Below are 17,112 nucleotides of genomic sequence, written 5' to 3'. Positions count from 1 at the left end.
TGTTGAATACACCAGTCGGTGGGTTTACACATTACATTGTTTAGCAAGAAAGAACCACATTAAGGCTGGATGTGATGTGTGAACAACAAACCCCCCCCCACTGAGAGTCTGTTGTACATGGATGAGCAGCAGTCAGTCTCTGGAACAGTGTAGATCCCAAAGATATAAGGGAATTTATCTGGGAGTGCAAATTCAGTTTACTAGGTAGGAGGCAGATATCCAACCTCCTTCAAGGTAGCATTTTTTAAATCTGCAGAGATGTCACAGCAAAGCCATCCGGTTTAACTGAGCACTGACCCAAGACATTTGGTTGCCTGGAACAGAATTGCTTCTACCATTAGTCTGATGCCAGCTGCTGATTTTGCACTGAATAGCAAGTGAGCAAATGGTTACATTATTTTACCATTATTAGAGTTGTATTCCCAGAGAGAGGGACATCTGAGATTTCATCTCCAGTTTATAAAATGACTTGAGCAGCCTTGGGTATTATGATCAGCTCTGCATAGCATCCAAGACAGGTCTTGGGGTCCCTGAGGCAGAAAATTGTATAAGCATCTCTAATAATCAATGGAATAGCTAGCCATTTGCTTCCCTTTCATGATACTGAAAATGATTGACCAACTCACTCTGCCTAATAGATTGGGTACTAGCCATAGAGAAGAAAATAGTCTTGGGGATGCGGGGGGATTGGATTTGGTATCTCCTGAGTGTGTTTGTACACTGCATGTATATTGGCTCGCAAGGTAGTTTCTAAATTAGGGACTCTAGTGTACACAGAATCGCATGAGCACCCTTGGGCTAAAACGTGACTCTGTTTGTATTAATGGCATACTGGCCAAAATACGCTAGAAATGTCCGTGTCTGTCCTTCCGTTAGCAGGGAATACTGCAAATGTCATAAGTGTAACCAAGTCTGGTAACCTAGCTTAATCTTTCCTTCTCTTATTAAAAAGTCTTATGCAAAAACCTTGATTGATCAAAGCTATGATGGCATTAGAGGCCAATGTCTATAGGTCCATCTGATGGTTTCCAGGCTATATTGAAAATTGAGACTTAGAATATAAGAGGAATAAATGAAAAAGAACATAAATTAGCAAATGAATGAAATAAAAATAGATACATTACTGTATGTGACTGTGAAATTAAGAGAAAGGGGAAAGATGTAACAGACCTGAATGAAGGTGGTCTCATCATGTAGAGTGGAGTTTATTTCTTTAATTTATTTCTTTAATTTCTTTATCCAATTTGTCCTCGCCCATCTCCTCCCATCGGGGGACTCTGGGCAGTTGACTGAATACATGTATGGAAGGGAAGATGTGAACTTAAGTTATGAACCAAAGGGCTAACATTATGTGAGAAAGTATGGATTAGTGCCATCTTGACTGTGGATGTGTAGGAAAGTAGGATTTTAAAGCTTTGTGATAGTTGCATGTTGTACTCCGGAGAATGGGGATAATGAAATCACCAAGGATGAGTTGCAGGGAAACCATACAATATTCTCAATGAATCTGACCTAGAGGAAAATGTTTTTCTACTAGGTGACAGAAACTGATGGGTGAGAATGTGAGGAGACAGTGCAGAGAAAGTGGTCAGGTCATATGGAGATCCAGAAAGGAATGCCAAAGTGACTGTTCAGAGATTGAAAATAATAGTTTTGCTCTAAATAGAACTAAATCTGAATCTAGCCAGATGTGCAAAATAGTATAACAAGGCATGACTAGAAGTAACTAACAAGCTTTTCAAAGCAACGGATGTAAATTAAAAGTCCAGAATAGTTTTCTACAATTTAAGTGTCCTCTGGATATATTGGGACCCCAAAGGTTATGTTAGCTAGGAATTCAGGGCACCAAATCCCAATGTCTTTGGAGAGCCCAGGTTGGGCTGGTTTTAGTCCACAGCAGTGTTTCTCAACCTTGGCAACTTCAAGATGTGTGGACTTCAACTTCCAGAATTCCCCAGTCAGGTTGAGAAACACTGGTCCAAAAGATCAACATAAATTTATTTATTTATTTATTGTATCAAATTTATACACCACCAATCTCACTATGCAAGTGACTCTGGATGGCACACCATATTAAAGGTAAAGGTTTCCCTTGACGTAAAGTCCAGTCGTGTCCGACTCTAGGGGGCGGTGCTCATCTCCGTTTCTAAGCCTTAGAGCCGGCGTTGTCCGTAGACACTTCCGGGTCATGTGGCCAGCATGACGACACGGAACGCCGTTACCTTCCCGCTGAAGCGGTACCTATTGATCTACTCACATTTGCATGTTTTCGAACTGCTAGGTGAGCAGGAGCTGGGACTAGCAATGGGAGCTCACCCCGCCGCACGGTTTCGAACCGCCGACCTTCTGATCGGCAGCTCAGCAGTTTAACCTGCAGCACCACCGCGTCCCTTCACCATATTAGACACACAAAAAATTAAACTGAAGAGGGAAACAAAGTATACCTGAATAAGAGAATGTAGAGTCGCTGGGAGTTAGGCAGCATATGAATTTAATAATTTATTGTCATTATTATTATTTCAGAGAAATCTGAGGTATCAAGTGTAATAAGTGAAACACAGTTATCTCTGCACGTAATATGCATAGAAAAAGCAAGCGGGAAATAGTTGGGGTGTAATGGGTCTGCATGCAAAAGAAGGCATCAACTCCAGTAAATCATATATTTTAATGAGAAAAACACAATCCTGGCATGTTGCAGTAATGAAAACTAGGTCATACAAACTAGACCTACAATGGTCAGGATGCCAGGCATCCTTGCCCTTCTTGCAGACATTCCCATTCATTACCTCTACTCTCAATTTTCTATCCATCAACCCAAACAGCTGACTTGCACTCCACGCCCCCAAGCATGCCCGGTTTACATTTGTGCTTCTTTGAATTCCCCTTCCCCACAAACACCATTTGAAAATTTCTCAACCCTTTGTTTTTCCTCCTATGTTGAATGATGCCATTTGGGCTATCAACCACAGAGACTTATTTTTAAGGACTGTCTGGGTTGGTAGGTAGTTAACTGACCCATGCATTCCTCAATTAACCTGATTTTGTGAGTTCACACCACCCACTAAACCATGAATTTGCCATTTAGACAAGGTTTCCTGAGATAAAAAGATGGTTGGCTAGTTTGTGATGCAGTATGTTGTATATAAACCCAGCCTATGTCAATAATAAGGATATTCTATGCTAAAGCATACCATTTCCCCTCCCACGGTGAAATGGATTCTGACAATGAACTTAAAAATGCACCAAGGCGACCACAGAATATGAGATTGTAATAACGTTTCTTTTCTCATTATAATGCCCTCCAGATATGCTGCACTATAATTCCTATTATTCTAGCCAACATTTCAATTATCCTTACTCTGGTTAAATTAATATGCATTCAGATCATTGCAAAAGGACACTTCTAGACAGGAGGAATTGGGGAGGGGGTGCTGAAAAAAGATCTGGATTAATAACTATTTGGGTTTTTGTTTTGTTTTTTGCTATCCTAACATTAATAAATAAAAAGGGAGGAGGCTTTAACTGCTTGTTATGGGTGTCCTTGCACTAATGACTTCTTTTCAAGCCTCAAGGTATCTCACAGTTTTTCCTTGCTGCTTACCAGTTCTTTGATCAGTGCTAGAACAGGAATGTTATGCGAAGTAGCCAGTGGGAATACTTTATGCAGTGCGAACCCAGAGAATCGGGATGATTGAACAACTCATAGGTAGGTTAATCGTGAGCATGTTCTGGGAACTAAGCCACATTTTTGTATTTTAGGTGCAGGCTTTTCAAAAAGCTGGTAAGAGGCATGGAGACATAACCTTTTCCTCCCTGATACTGGGGAAGAAATCCCCCACTGAGACTAGTTACATGAATGGGAGCAATTCAGGAGACCACAACAATTTCCTATAAAGTCTAATGAGATGCAAGCTGATGAGTAGGATGCCAAAACAGTAATGCCTCTGGCTTGTGTTCTCCAGCACATGGTGTTTTGATGCACCCTCCAGCGGTTACATATAAATTGCAAAACTAGTGGCCATCAATAGCCCCCATCAATTTGTCTGATCCCCTCTTTAAAGCTATCTAAGTCAGTGGCTGGCCCTAAGCACATCTTGTGACTGAAGCACAGGCCATGAGAAGATAGTCTCCCTTTTGTCTGTCCTGAATCTCAAGGCAGCTCAGTTTCCTTGGATGACTGAGTTTTGGTCTTAGGAAGAAAAAAAAAACTCTTATTCATTCCCCCCCCCCACCCTCCCATCATGCATAATTTTATCAATTGTTGCCATGCTCCTGTAACTTAACCATCTTTTTTTCTAAACCAGGAAACCTCACTTGCTGTAAACCTTCCTTGTATCAAAGGTGCTTTGACTCACCCCCCCATCCTCAACCATTTGGGGTTCTTTTTTCTGCCTCTTTCCCAGCTCCAATGTTTTCTCTCTGAGATCAGGCAGCCAGAACTGTAACAGTTTTCTGCCCGTGAATTTGCTGCAGTACTCGCAGCTTCATTTTCACATATAATTTTAGTTAAACATTTTTAAAAAGGAAGATAAAAATTAATACAAACTAATATAAAGGAAGAAAAAGAAAAGAAAAAGGAAGAAATCAAAGAGAAAGCTAAAAGTGCAAGAAAGGGGAAAAAGGTAAAAGAAAAATAGAAAAGAAAGAAAAAAGATACCAAGAAGTAGCTTCCAATCTTTTTTACAGTAGTTATAAGTACAATTATAAATTTACTTCTTACTCAATGGTTACAACATAACTCTTCTTTCTATCATCTATCCTGTCTAATAATCAAATCCATAAGTCGTAAGTCCATTTTTATGCAAAAAGTCCATAAGGGATTTCCACTCATTTACTTGCAGCTTCATTTTCAGTTGCCTTCAAATAAAATCTGGTATGGAATTCACCGGTGGTACTTCAAGTATTCAGCACCCTCTCCCAATCCAGATGTATTTTTGCCCAGAATTGTCCTTTCACCCAGGACAGTTTCTATTTTTCTGCTAGCAATCAGCAAATCCCTGTCAAGGGCACCCTCTCCCTTAGTGTCTTTGCTGAATCACGCTTACTTGACTCAGCAACTTCATCCATTTAATCCAACCTTAACATCAGCACCCCAGTGTGCATTTATCCAGCCTGGACATTTCTTCCACCCGGGCTCTCTAAATTAGTCTGACCAGAGATAATAGCATTGCTTTTCTTCTCCGTACCCTTCTTAGTGCTCTGATGCCCCCCAATAATGAGAGCATGGTAGAAATCAAGAGCCGCAAAGAGGAGTTGGGTACTTCTAAGCATCGTACAAGTGTATATTACCCACTGCATCAATTTTAAATTGATTCATACTTTTGAGTCTCATAGCATTCTTCTCTCTGCTGAGGCACTCAGCAAGATTGCCGGCTGCCATATAAGCCTAAGCCTGCTGGAATAAGCATTTTCAACATACTTTGCAGATTTAATTTCAAGTTGTGTAGTAAGATTAGATCAGTCAATTGATTTCCATTCCTCTCCAAGTTAGCCCTCAGCTCTGTTTGAAAGGTTTTTCCAGCTTGCATCTCTTCATCCCAAATTACTGTTTTAAAGGCAACATCACCATCTCCTTACACATTTTGGCCACTTAGAAAGGGGCATGACTGTTACCTTAATATTGTGGCTCTCCATAGTCTTGGAGGGCTTGTGATATAGCCTTCCAGGGCGATGCTCTGATCAAATGCTGGAGGAGGAGGCTGTTTTATAAGGTCAGGTTATATGCAACCACATTGTTCCTGTTTATGTCCTCCCTCCCCACCCCAAAAGGAAAAGTTTCTCCACCATCCCTCAAGTCAGGGTCAAGGAAAAGAAGCTAAAGAACCCTTTTGTGTACTGTCTCTTAGAGACGAGGGGAGACATCTACCTGCGTTGTCATTTCCCTTCGACTAACAAAACCTACAACTGTCTGCAGAACCAAGCAACCACTTAGAAGCCTACAAAAGGAGCTGTAGGCTAGCCAGAAATAACGAGACAGGCTGCATTCATAAGCATGGTCCCATTAGGCTAATTGCCTCAAAAGCACAGACCAAGAGGCTAGTCATGCCCTTTTCATTTCCCAGAACAGCACGTGGCATTAGCATGCTTCCACAGTGGCACAGGGCTCTTCAGAGAATTGAGAGCCCCCCAAATTAGTTTGGGGAGAATACATCATCTAATAGAGTCCTACAGTTTTCAGTTTGGAAGGGATACTAGGAATTAAATAGCCAAACCGCCCCCAAGGAAAGTAGAATCTGATAAGTACACCATCTCCGTGACCACTTTATGCACTGTGATATGCCATGATATGCTTTCTTTGGCTCTGGCTTAATATGTTTTACGACCAATCCACCAGTCATTGTGGACTGTAAATTATGGCTGAACACATGTGAACTCAGGCAGTTGTGAGGCAATTGTAAGTAAACCACAGCAAAACAAATCAAGCCTTAATTCATCATGAACTCATTCAAAATCATCTGTTTTCCTAGCCTCAAATCCTCAAATGAAAAAAGCACCCCTGATACCAAAAGGTAGCTCACGAAACAGCTGTGTTCATGTGACACCCTAAGCCAGACAAGGGTTACAAACCCCAGCTAACCTGCAACAAAAACGAGCCGAGAACTCTTATTCCAACTTCCCCTTTGTCACAGGTAGTTACACTCGAACTGCAGCATACTCCGATCAGGACTTACTTCTCCATGGACGTTCTTCTGAACCTTTCCTCTGCAATTTTATTTCATGTTCTGCAATTAATCTGTTTTCCCCTAAATTAACTTTTATTGTGACCAAATTAACTTTTGTAGATAGCCTGCTTGCTTGTTTTTTAATTAAAGGCTTGTTGCACAAATCTGATTAACAGGAATTGCAAAATTACTATTCAAATTAAGAAATTATATTGTGAGGAAGAAGGATTTAGCCATTTTGACCTCCTTCTCAAAGTTTTCTTTTTCCCTCATCGCTCTAGATTCCTTCTCACAAGGAAGGACATTTGATTTGTGCTTGTTCTTGCAGCATTTCCACCAAGCAAACCTGCTCTTGTCTTCCATCTCTGCTCCACACAGTGCTGGGAAGCAAGCTTATTTAAAGCTTTGGCCGTTGCCAGCCAGGAGCCATGATTCTTGCTGCTGTTGCTCGCTTAGTGGACCTCTGCAGTCTGAAAGCCCTACCCAAGAATGTGAGTTGACTTTCTGCTAATACTGTGCAAGGACTGCCTCTCTTTGTAATGCTTGTAAATTGGTGTCTTTCCTCTGAGACGCTTTGTAGATTTGGACCAATACACTGTCAGGCTTGAAAGAGTAAGTAAGACTGGTAGAGCTGGGTTGGAAAAGCTCATCTACTCCTAGATGGGAGCAAAAATAATCAGAAAACACTAAGCTTTGCTGCCATCTAGTGACCATCCAGATTTTTGCAGCCTGGAGCTGGTGGCCCCAGAAGGCAAGGGGGAGCATAACCACTCCCCCACTCCCCACAGGTTTAAAGTGTCCTTTTGACGCAGTGGTCAAGATCGACAGGGGAAAGCCCATGTGTGCTGTGTACTCACAACACCCAAATCCTGAGTTTAGTTAACCATGGTTTATTAAATTACCCCAGTGGCCTGGGTTTGCATAGCACACTGAACCATTCACTAACTATAGTAGCTGTGTTTGCAGCATACAAGGTTAATGGGGTTGGTTGTGCAAACATAGCCAATGCCCCTAACCAAAAAATTAAAAGGCAGAACTACTTTAAGACCTAGTGAACCCACCGAGGAAGAACATTATCCTTTCCCCACTTAGCTGTACCATTCATTGCCATAAACGGAACAGAGCAAAACTCATGTAGCAGGGAAATGCTGACAGGTGAAATATTTGTTGCAATCCTAAGCACATCTGGTTTGGAGCCTGGGAAGTGGGGAAGTTAGAACAGGATCAAGGAAGGTTAGTCAACTACCCCCTACTTCCTTTTCTCTACACCCATTTGCACTTCATTTTAGGCTTCATGGCAGGGCTACCACAACTGGGCTGCAAAATCCAGATATCCAGTAGACAGCAACAAAGAATTACAGAAAACGTTGCTTCAAGCCAGGGGTCCTTTGCTTTTTTGAAACCCAAACATGGTAATCCTACTTAATATTTGGCTCATCAATAGGAATCTCTGCTTTATTCAGATAATCAGCCCAATAACCCAAGTGCCCTCAGATGAGGCTTTCATTGTGTTATCTTACAGGGGAACCAACTTGTAACCAACCCCAGCATTCCTTCCATCTAATTTCTTACCAGATACAAAATCATTAAGGAGGAATTTGCTAGAGGATAAGGCTACAAATATTCCAGAGGGCACCAATAGTTTTCTGTGTATTTTGGAGTCTGTTGTGCTTCTTTGCTACCATGAGGTGGTCATCCAGATGTTTACAGCCCAGATACATCAACTTTATTGATGTATTTATTTATTTATTATTCAAATTTCTATCACCTCCCCTCTCCCCCCGAACAGGGGACTCTGGGAGGTGTACAATAAAATTTACCATAGGAAGTGGTACCATAGCACTGTGAGCCTTCAATCTAGCTTTGCTTCTGGAATCACAGCCTTAAAAGGCTCCGGCTGACTGGATTTCCAGGTTTGGGGTATCCAAGGATTTATTTTTGTATTAGAACATCTTCCCCTGAGTTTCAACATATTGCAAATGATAATTGTCATGTCTCCAAAACTACAGAAATTACTGCGACAGTATTCTATATTATTATTATTTTAAGGAAATGCAAATTGCACCTCCTGAAAGTGCTGCTGATGGCATCAGATCAAGTATGTACACATGCATATGCAGATAAGGAGAACGTAATCTGCCAAAACATCTCAGGGAGGTATTCACCCAAGCTAGATTTGATCAGCTTGATATAGCGGTCAGATATGGGAGATTTAACAGCATCCCTTATAATGAACACATTTGTATATGTGGAGCGCCTGAAACTGAGGATATAGCACATATATTATTCAACTGTAATTTGTACAAAAAGGAGAGAGATCTGCAACTTGACCCATATATTAAACGAATGACCCACTGAGAATCACATATTAGAACAACATATTTTATGTGTGTCCAAGACCCCAAAATAACATATAATACAGCTCTGTATTTAAGTAAATCAATACACTTGAGATCTACATACAGTTCTAATCAAAATTATTCAACCCCCATTGCAAATCAGGTTGATTGGCAAAATGTACAGACTTTCAGCTGTTTGCAATGAACAAATCAAACAAAAGCAATTGAAATAGCTCAACACAACAAATGCTTCAAGTGGTGTCCCCAAAGTCAACTGAAAATGCAACTTATAATGACTTCTCCAGTCTCAAAATTATTCAACCCCTTCATGGCCAGCATCTTCAGTTCTTCGTAGAGCACCCTTCTGCTGTTATGACCTGCTACAAACGAGATGCATAGCCAGACACCAGCTTCTGGCAGCGTTCCTGAGGAATCTCATGAGCAATGGCCTCCAGTGCAGTAATATTCTTGGGTTTGCATGCTGCAACTGCCTTCTTCAAATCCCACCAGAGATTTTCTATGGGGTTCAAGTCAGGTGACTGTGATGGCCACTGTAGAATCTTCCAGGACTTCTTCTGTATCCAAGCCTTAGTGGAATTTGAGGTACGCTTGGGATCATTGTCCTGTTGGAAGGTCCAATGATGCCCAAGCTTCAGCCTCTTTACAGACGGCATGACGTTTTCTCCTAGGATTTCCTGATACTTCAATGAATCCATCTTGCTGTCCACACGCTGCAGGTTTCCAGTGACAGAGGATGCAAAGCAGCCCCAGAGCATCACTGAGCCACCGCCATGCTTAACTGTAGGCAGAGTGTTCTTTTCAGCGTATGCTTCATTCTTCTTCCTTCAGAAAGCCTGTTGCCACCGAGTCTTGCTGCAGGTCTTTTGCAGTCACTCGAGGGTTTCTCTCCACCTCCTTCTCAGAAATCTGGTTGCAGCCATTGACAGCTTCCTTTTTCTGCCCCATCCAGGTAGTGTAACCACTGTTCCTTTAACTTTGAACTTGCAAACTATGCTTCCAACGGTGTCTCTAGGAACAGTCAGTGCCTTCTCTATCTTTTTGTATCCTGTTCCTTGTTTGTGAAGGGCGATGATCTTTTCTCTTACCTTTTTGGACCATTCTTTTGACTTAAGGTAAAGGTAAAGGTTTCCCTTGATGTAAAGTCCAGTCGTGTCCGACTCTAGGGGGCGGTGCTCATCTCTGTTTCTAAGCCTTAGAGCCGGCGTTGTCCGTAGACACTTCCGGGTCATGTGGCCAGCATGACGACACGGAACACCGTTACCTTCCTGCTGAAGCGGTACCTATTGATCTACTCACATTTGCATGTTTTCGAACTGCTAGGTGAGCAGGAGCTGGGACTAGCGACGGGAGCTCACCCCGCCGCGCGGTTTCGAACCGCCGACCTTCCGATCGGCAGCTCAGCGGTTTAACCCGCAGTGCCACCTTAGCCATACTGTATTTCTAACATGCAGTCAAATGTGACACTCAACAAACCCCTAGCCAGTTCAGGTATTTCATGTGTTCCCGCTCAAGCACACCTGGTGCAACTAATGAAGCCCTTGATTAGTTGCATCAGGTGTGCTTGAGACAACACCTGTTTTGCATACTGTATGTGTGCTGTTGTGACGGATTCTATTCAGGGGGTTGAATAATTCTGAGACTGGAGAAGTCGTTATAAGTTGCATTTTCAGTTGACTCTGGGGACACCACTTGAAGCATTTGTTGTGTTGAGCTATTTCAATTGCTTTTGTTTGATTTGTTCATTGCAAACAGCTGAAAGTCTGTACATTTTGACAATGAATCTGATTTGCAAAGGGGGTTGAATAATTTTGATTACAACTGTATGTGGGGTTGATCGGGGTAAACTGTTGGGATGACACAGAAATATGATGTGTATTTTCACTTATATGTATACTTATCTACTGTATTTTTATTTGCTCCTTACTTGTCTTTTTATATTAATTTTATATAGAGTTTTATTAACATGCAGTGTTTAATCTTCTATATGGCCTAAGGGCTAATCAATAAACTTTGATTGATTGAGAATGTAATCCTTTCTTCCCTGGCTGCAGCCTTGAAAAAAAAAGTTCCTTTTCTAAACCTACTAGCATATTTTGAAGGGAAATTTTCACTTGGCCCAACTGAAGGATTTCCTCCCAGCATAAACAGCACTTTGGAAAGGGAGGTTCCCTCACCACTGCAGCACAAAAGAAAAGGTTAAACTGTTGCCCCAATTCCATTAATTATCAGATGTTATTTTAAAAAACCCTACATATTAGCTACAAATATATTTTAATTCTAGTGTAGTTTCTCCTTATTGTGTATATTTAGTTCAATTATCTCTAATCTGGCACTCTCCTATTGCGTTAGGCTACAATTACATGACACCAAGCATGGGCCAGACAGATTGTGACTGATAGGAGCTGTAATCTAAAACATCCAGAGGGCACCAGGTTGAAGTAAAAACATTGAGAATTTTAGCTAGGACTGCCTTATAGAGGCTGAAAAATTCAGGTAAGTACTAGATGGTAGCAAAAAGTTATTTTCTGGATCTGTTTCCATCGAACGGTCATTCAGATTTTTGCAGCCCAGATGTTGTAGCACTAAATTTAGCTTTTTACAAAAGAACAGACTGCTTATCTGAACCTATGTTTTTAAGCGGTTCTGTCAATAGTCATCTGTTCATTCATATAAAAGTGATGCATTTGCATAGAACTGACGTCAGGATTCTTCACACATACAGATTAGCATGCTCATTCACCAAGGCGAAGGGGACCAATGCTCAGACTGGCTGTAAGGCAGCACAGCACAGCAAAAGGAATCACCTGACCTTCCCAGGTGTCTATATACGATAGTGGCTGATGAAAGTTGAGGGTCGTGACCAGGTAGTTGCCTTACAAGCCTTCAGCAGTAAAAGGTTCCTAAATTAAGCAGTAGCTTTCATAGAATGTCCTCTGATGCCTATTGAGAGGGATTTACTTGTGTGTTATAAAGTCCCCTAGGAATTGTTTAGAGGAGGCAAAAAAAAAAAGCATCTAAAGGAATAACTGCAGCTAATTCTTGAATGACCACAAGAAGGGTCGTGATAATCTTGGCCACAACGGAAGGATAAAGAGCAGCGACATAGCCTCCAGAGAACTCTTCTGAGCATGAATGGTGGGAAGGCACGCAATTAGAGGTTTGTCCCATAGGGGAAGAAACAGAGTACATCCTCTTCTGTAATTGGACCTGGTGCAAAACTGTAGTGAGTATTTTGCCTGGATGCAAACAAGTCAATCCCTCAAATGGACAAAATATTGGGAATTACTGTCTGGTGAAGCAACCGTTTGGTTTGTTGGCCCAAAGCGCTTTGAACACAGGAAGAAATCCCATGTAGCTAAAGTATACAGAATGATCAGTATTGTATGGAATGCTTAGACATCACTTGTGAGCTTTGATGTCATTACAATGAGCCACCCAACTTGTCCAGGAGGCACTTGTAATCACTCAAATAAAAGGAGATTTTGTTTTATCACCCATCAAAACAGATAGCGCTGGATGAAATATAGGGTGGTGAGAAGGATCTCACAGGGTTCCAGATCTCTGAAAGGAACATAAAGGAAATGTTTTGCAAGATCTTCAGGCTGAGCCACATAAAAGCTTAATCTGTGGCATTTGCCACAGGACACAAATATAGGAGGTCAGTCCTGAAGCAACTCAGCAAGAGAGAGAGGGTAATAGCTCTGGCTAACCTTTCCAGAAAAGAAGACAAGAAGTGCTTTATATAGAATTTTATGGTTTGTGTACAGATGTTGAGCTTCCAAAGGTCCAAAAGAAGACAGAGAAGGGAATATAAAATTCTGAGAAAAGAAGCTCAGGCTGGGAGGATTACTTTTTACAGGTTCTGTTACGCCTTTTCATAGTAATTTCCTTTCTTCCTCAGAAGGATTGGAGCAGAACACCATGGTGAGTAATTTCACATTGACGTTGTTAGGGATTCTACAGTGGACTCAGAAAAAATTATGGAAAGCACTCATTGGCCTATTAAGTCCATCTAAGGAGGTACATGGGATATCAAACGTACACCAAAAGAAGCCTGTACCTATCACTCTGGAATCAAAGACATTATTTCTATCTCTGATTCACAGGGTAGAATTCCAGATCTTGGGGTTGAGACAAGAATTCATGAATGTAGCATAGCCACTGCCAAATATATGTATGCATGGACTATCACTGGTGTTATGTCTAACACTAGGTTAGATGGCACTAAATGAAATAGAACTGCCCCTTCACTGAGGGTGAAATCAATATACAGGTAGTCCTCACTTAACAACCGTTTGTTTAGTGATGGTTTGGACTTACAATTGTGTTGAAAAAATGATTTACAACTGGTTCTCACACTTATGACCATCACAGTGTCTCCGTGATCATGATTTGGGTGCTTGGCAACTGGTTTGGATTTATGACCATCACAGCATCCCATGGTCATGTGATCACCATTTTCGACCTTCCCAGCTGGCTTCTGGCAAGCAAAATCAATTGGGAACTGTGTGATTCACTTAATGACCACTGCAAAAAAGGTTATAAAATCAGGTTGGATTTGCTTAATGACCACTTTGCTTAGCCACTGAAATTCTGGTCCCAATTGTGGTCGTTAAGTGAGGACTGCCTGTGATAGACCAGAGTGCTCTCTCCCACAATAAGGCCCAAAGGTGGGAAGATCTATTCTGCCTTTCCTATTTGGTAAGTTGTTGGCAATGAGGGCACACATCCAAAATGTCTCTCCTTCCAAACAATAAAGGCAAAGAGAATTACCATCTTAGGGCAGCAACTTAATGTTCAATTTTATGCATTTATGGAATGGTGCGCTGGTGAGCTTAAACTCAAAGGCCAAAAGAGAAGGGCTAAGCCTCCATAATTCTTGATTCCCAGAATCTCAAGAAGTATTGTTTAGTGTTTGTGCCTCACTGTAGATTTTTAAAGTATAAGGAAGTGCACAACAAAAAATGAAGAAATCTGCGTGACAGAGCATGTTCCCAATGCTGCTGCTCACTCAGAGGCTGAAAGAGAACTGAGGGGAAAGGTAGGATTTGTCTTGCACGTGTGCACTAGACAACGGTTCCACCAAAAGCCTTCTGTTCTAGAGGGTTCCAGTATGCAATTTGTGCAGGTGCTTAACTGATACACATGGATGTATAACACAGAAGTACCGTTCTCATAATTCCTTGCCTAGCAGCCATGCAGCGGCTATTCTTAACAGGTATAAACTAGTTCGATTCTGTTGTCTTAACCCAGGGTTCTAACATCAAGGAGGGCACATTAGTACAAGAAACAGAACAACCAAAAGAGAAGCTCAGGCTTTATTGTCAACAAAATCCAGCCCATCAATTCCAGAGTAAATCTTCTAAGGTGGGCAGGAATAAGGCAGGGCCCAGCAACAGTACTGCAACCTTGCCTCCCCTTCCCAAGCCCCAAATAAAAAAAGTGAAATAGAGACCAAGATACAGAACCAAAGCCCAGCTGTGCACAAGGGCAGAGCATAGCACGATTTTCATCTCTACAATTCCAAATTTTGAGGGATACCTTGAAAAAAATCTAAATTTTAAGAGTTGTGGATAATTCCTCAAGATAATGTTACACATCAACATCTTTGAATTGAGCTTCCCACAGAAAATGTTGTGAATGCAATGAGAACACAATCGAAGAAACAGTGGTTTGATGTTTAAAATTTGGATTTTATCTTTGTATCTTTATACTGATTTATGATCAACATAAATCTTTGGAAGATTAACTTAATTTTTTTCAGTCTGGCTCCCTCACTCTCCACCCCCTTTGTTTTTTGAGGGGAAACAGAAATGGCAACCCTAAATCTGACATCACAGAATTTATGAAACCTTCCAGTTAGGGAATAACCAAATTCCAGCTAGGAAAACTTAAGAATTCTCCACCACCATCCACCCCACACCCTTCATTTCAGCACTGCAGGAAGGGAACAAGAAAAAAGTGAGCACCTTCCTTTTTAATCCAGTGGTTCTCTGTCTTGCATCTCTCAGGTATGGTTGGACTGCATTTCCCTTATCCTCAGCCATTGTGGCCAGTGTTCATGGATTGCAGGAGATTAACCCAACATCATGTGGAACCACTCATACCTCTGCTGCTAAACTGCTCTGAGGATAGCTACAGATGAGAAAGACTTCAGGGAGGAAGGAACGGGAGAGAAAAAGTTGTTGTTAACACAGCCATCTCAAGAAGACCCAAACAGCAGTCTTCTTTCACACATTACAGGAGTTACAACAACTCACAACCAGTAAGGCTCATGTTTGTAATAGGTCTTCAGCCAAGAACCCCTGAGCAGTATCAGATAGGAATTCAACTTGGGCAGTACCATCAGAGTCTATCCCCTCCCAGTTCTTGCTAGGAAACCAAACCAAGGAACTCCAGAATAGGTCAGTTGCTACATCCCAGGCTCCCTTCAAAGTCTCCGGATCAGGCTTGCTTGCCGACCCAGGGTGCTGGGAGATCTGGTTTTGTTAGCCATCGGCTACTGGAACCCTGCTGAAATTCACACTAAAGCTTCTGTTCATTTTAGGGGGCTTGATCAAGAGAGTTTTCACATAGGCTATGTTTTCCAGGGAAAAGCCATACCTTCTGCCTCCTAACATTTTCTCTTTGGGGTGGTTGTTTATCTTGCAGTAAGGGAGCCCTATTTGTTATTACACACATAAATACTTGCAAATTGATTGGCATTTTCTCATTTGCCTTCTCAGGGTTGGAGACAACCCTGCCCTCCATGTCTCTTTAAAAACAAGCACCTGCCACATTGTCTAAGTCTCTATATGGCAACCATTGTGTCCACAAATCCCACTGCTTCCCATAGTCTTAGCCGTTGCCAGTCAGGAAGATCCCGGTTCGCAGGCTCCTTCAGCTTCTGGGATGGGGTCAAGAACAGCTCGGCTGCGGAAGAGGTCAGGAGAGGCAGCTCCATTCCGTCCAATGCCACACGACTGTGCTGCATTGTGGATCTGCCATAGCGTATCTAGTGCTTCAGCCTTGGAGTGTTTGAGCAGATCAGCCTGGCCCTAGGGGTGGGGAAAGGTATGAGAAGAAAGATGATCAGAGAGCTTAGGAAAGAACATGTAAAGTTAAAAGGTTTCAAACACTCAATTTTTAATTAAGTTTCCAGTCCTACTGTCAATCTCAAATTAAGAACAGCAGCAAGAAATGGATGGAGGAACATCTATGGCCGGAAGTGGAACATTGCTCAAGTATACAGTACCTTTGCTCAATGCAAATGCCCCCAAAATTAGTTTTTGTTCAAGTCCTTCCCTTCCAATCTGGATACTCCAACAAACACATCCAATATCTGCACAGAGTGGATAACACTGCTGTATATTTCTTCAAAGAAGAGCCTAGGAAATCCTGCAAGGGTTAACTCTCAGGTACAGCCCTAAAATGTGCGCATTCATAATGAAGAGAGTGTTTCTGGCCATATGAAGAATGTTCTTCTCTAAGTTGTATATGATAGACAAAATATTATCTGTATGGTATTAGCATTTCATTTTTGCAGCTTGCATTTCATTACACACATATTAGCAAGTTAAATTCTGGTTCAGCTTTTCATTTTGCCTCTCTTGCCTGCTTTAAATGATTTGCTTAATATTAAAAGATTTAACCTACAAATGCACATTTTAAACTTATTCTTTAGTCTTGCATATTTAACAGTCTGCATAGAATTTAAACTGCCAAACTATTCTGTGCATAGAGGATAGGAATTATATAAGGGACATCAAAGGAGCTGGCAAACAGAAGTGTCCACAGCTAGCAAAAATGACACCCAAATGATTAAACGTGTCTTGTGAAATCATGACACAAGCTCCATTGCACCACTGCATGTAAGGGGAAGACTTTTAACTGTGGTTGCAATATATTTAATCACTTCCCTCCCCCCATTCCCACCCCATGGATGCCCTAATCCAACAACTTGTTTATCTCTCAGTATATCTGTATGCTATCTCCATCATGAAAATAATTCTAGGCAACATACAAATTATACTTCTAAAAGCTATTGAACACATTTTTCAACATTCAACCCTGAAGATAAAATGGTAGGCTTTGATTCAGTACAGAAAACC

The 17,112-nt window shown here is 41.5% G+C and overlaps 1 protein-coding gene across 1 annotated transcript in view; it reads right to left on the bottom strand.

Moving 5' to 3' along the window:
• Positions 1 to 14,326: 14,326 nt before the first annotated feature.
• The window catches only part of LOC134495357 (inactive phospholipase C-like protein 2), a 48,400-nt gene continuing 45,614 nt past the window's right edge, over positions 14,327 to 17,112 (bottom strand). Inside the window, exon 6 of the mRNA XM_063300739.1 lies at positions 14,327 to 16,059. Within this exon, the coding sequence (XP_063156809.1) occupies positions 15,874 to 16,059 (186 nt within the window). The 3' untranslated portion in view covers positions 14,327 to 15,873. The remainder of the gene's footprint in view (positions 16,060 to 17,112) is intronic.

This window comes from Candoia aspera, chromosome 4, assembly GCF_035149785.1.
Source record: "Candoia aspera isolate rCanAsp1 chromosome 4, rCanAsp1.hap2, whole genome shotgun sequence".
NCBI classification, from domain to species: domain Eukaryota; kingdom Metazoa; phylum Chordata; class Lepidosauria; order Squamata; family Boidae; genus Candoia; species Candoia aspera.
This window is presented reverse-complemented; position numbering and strand designations above follow the sequence as displayed.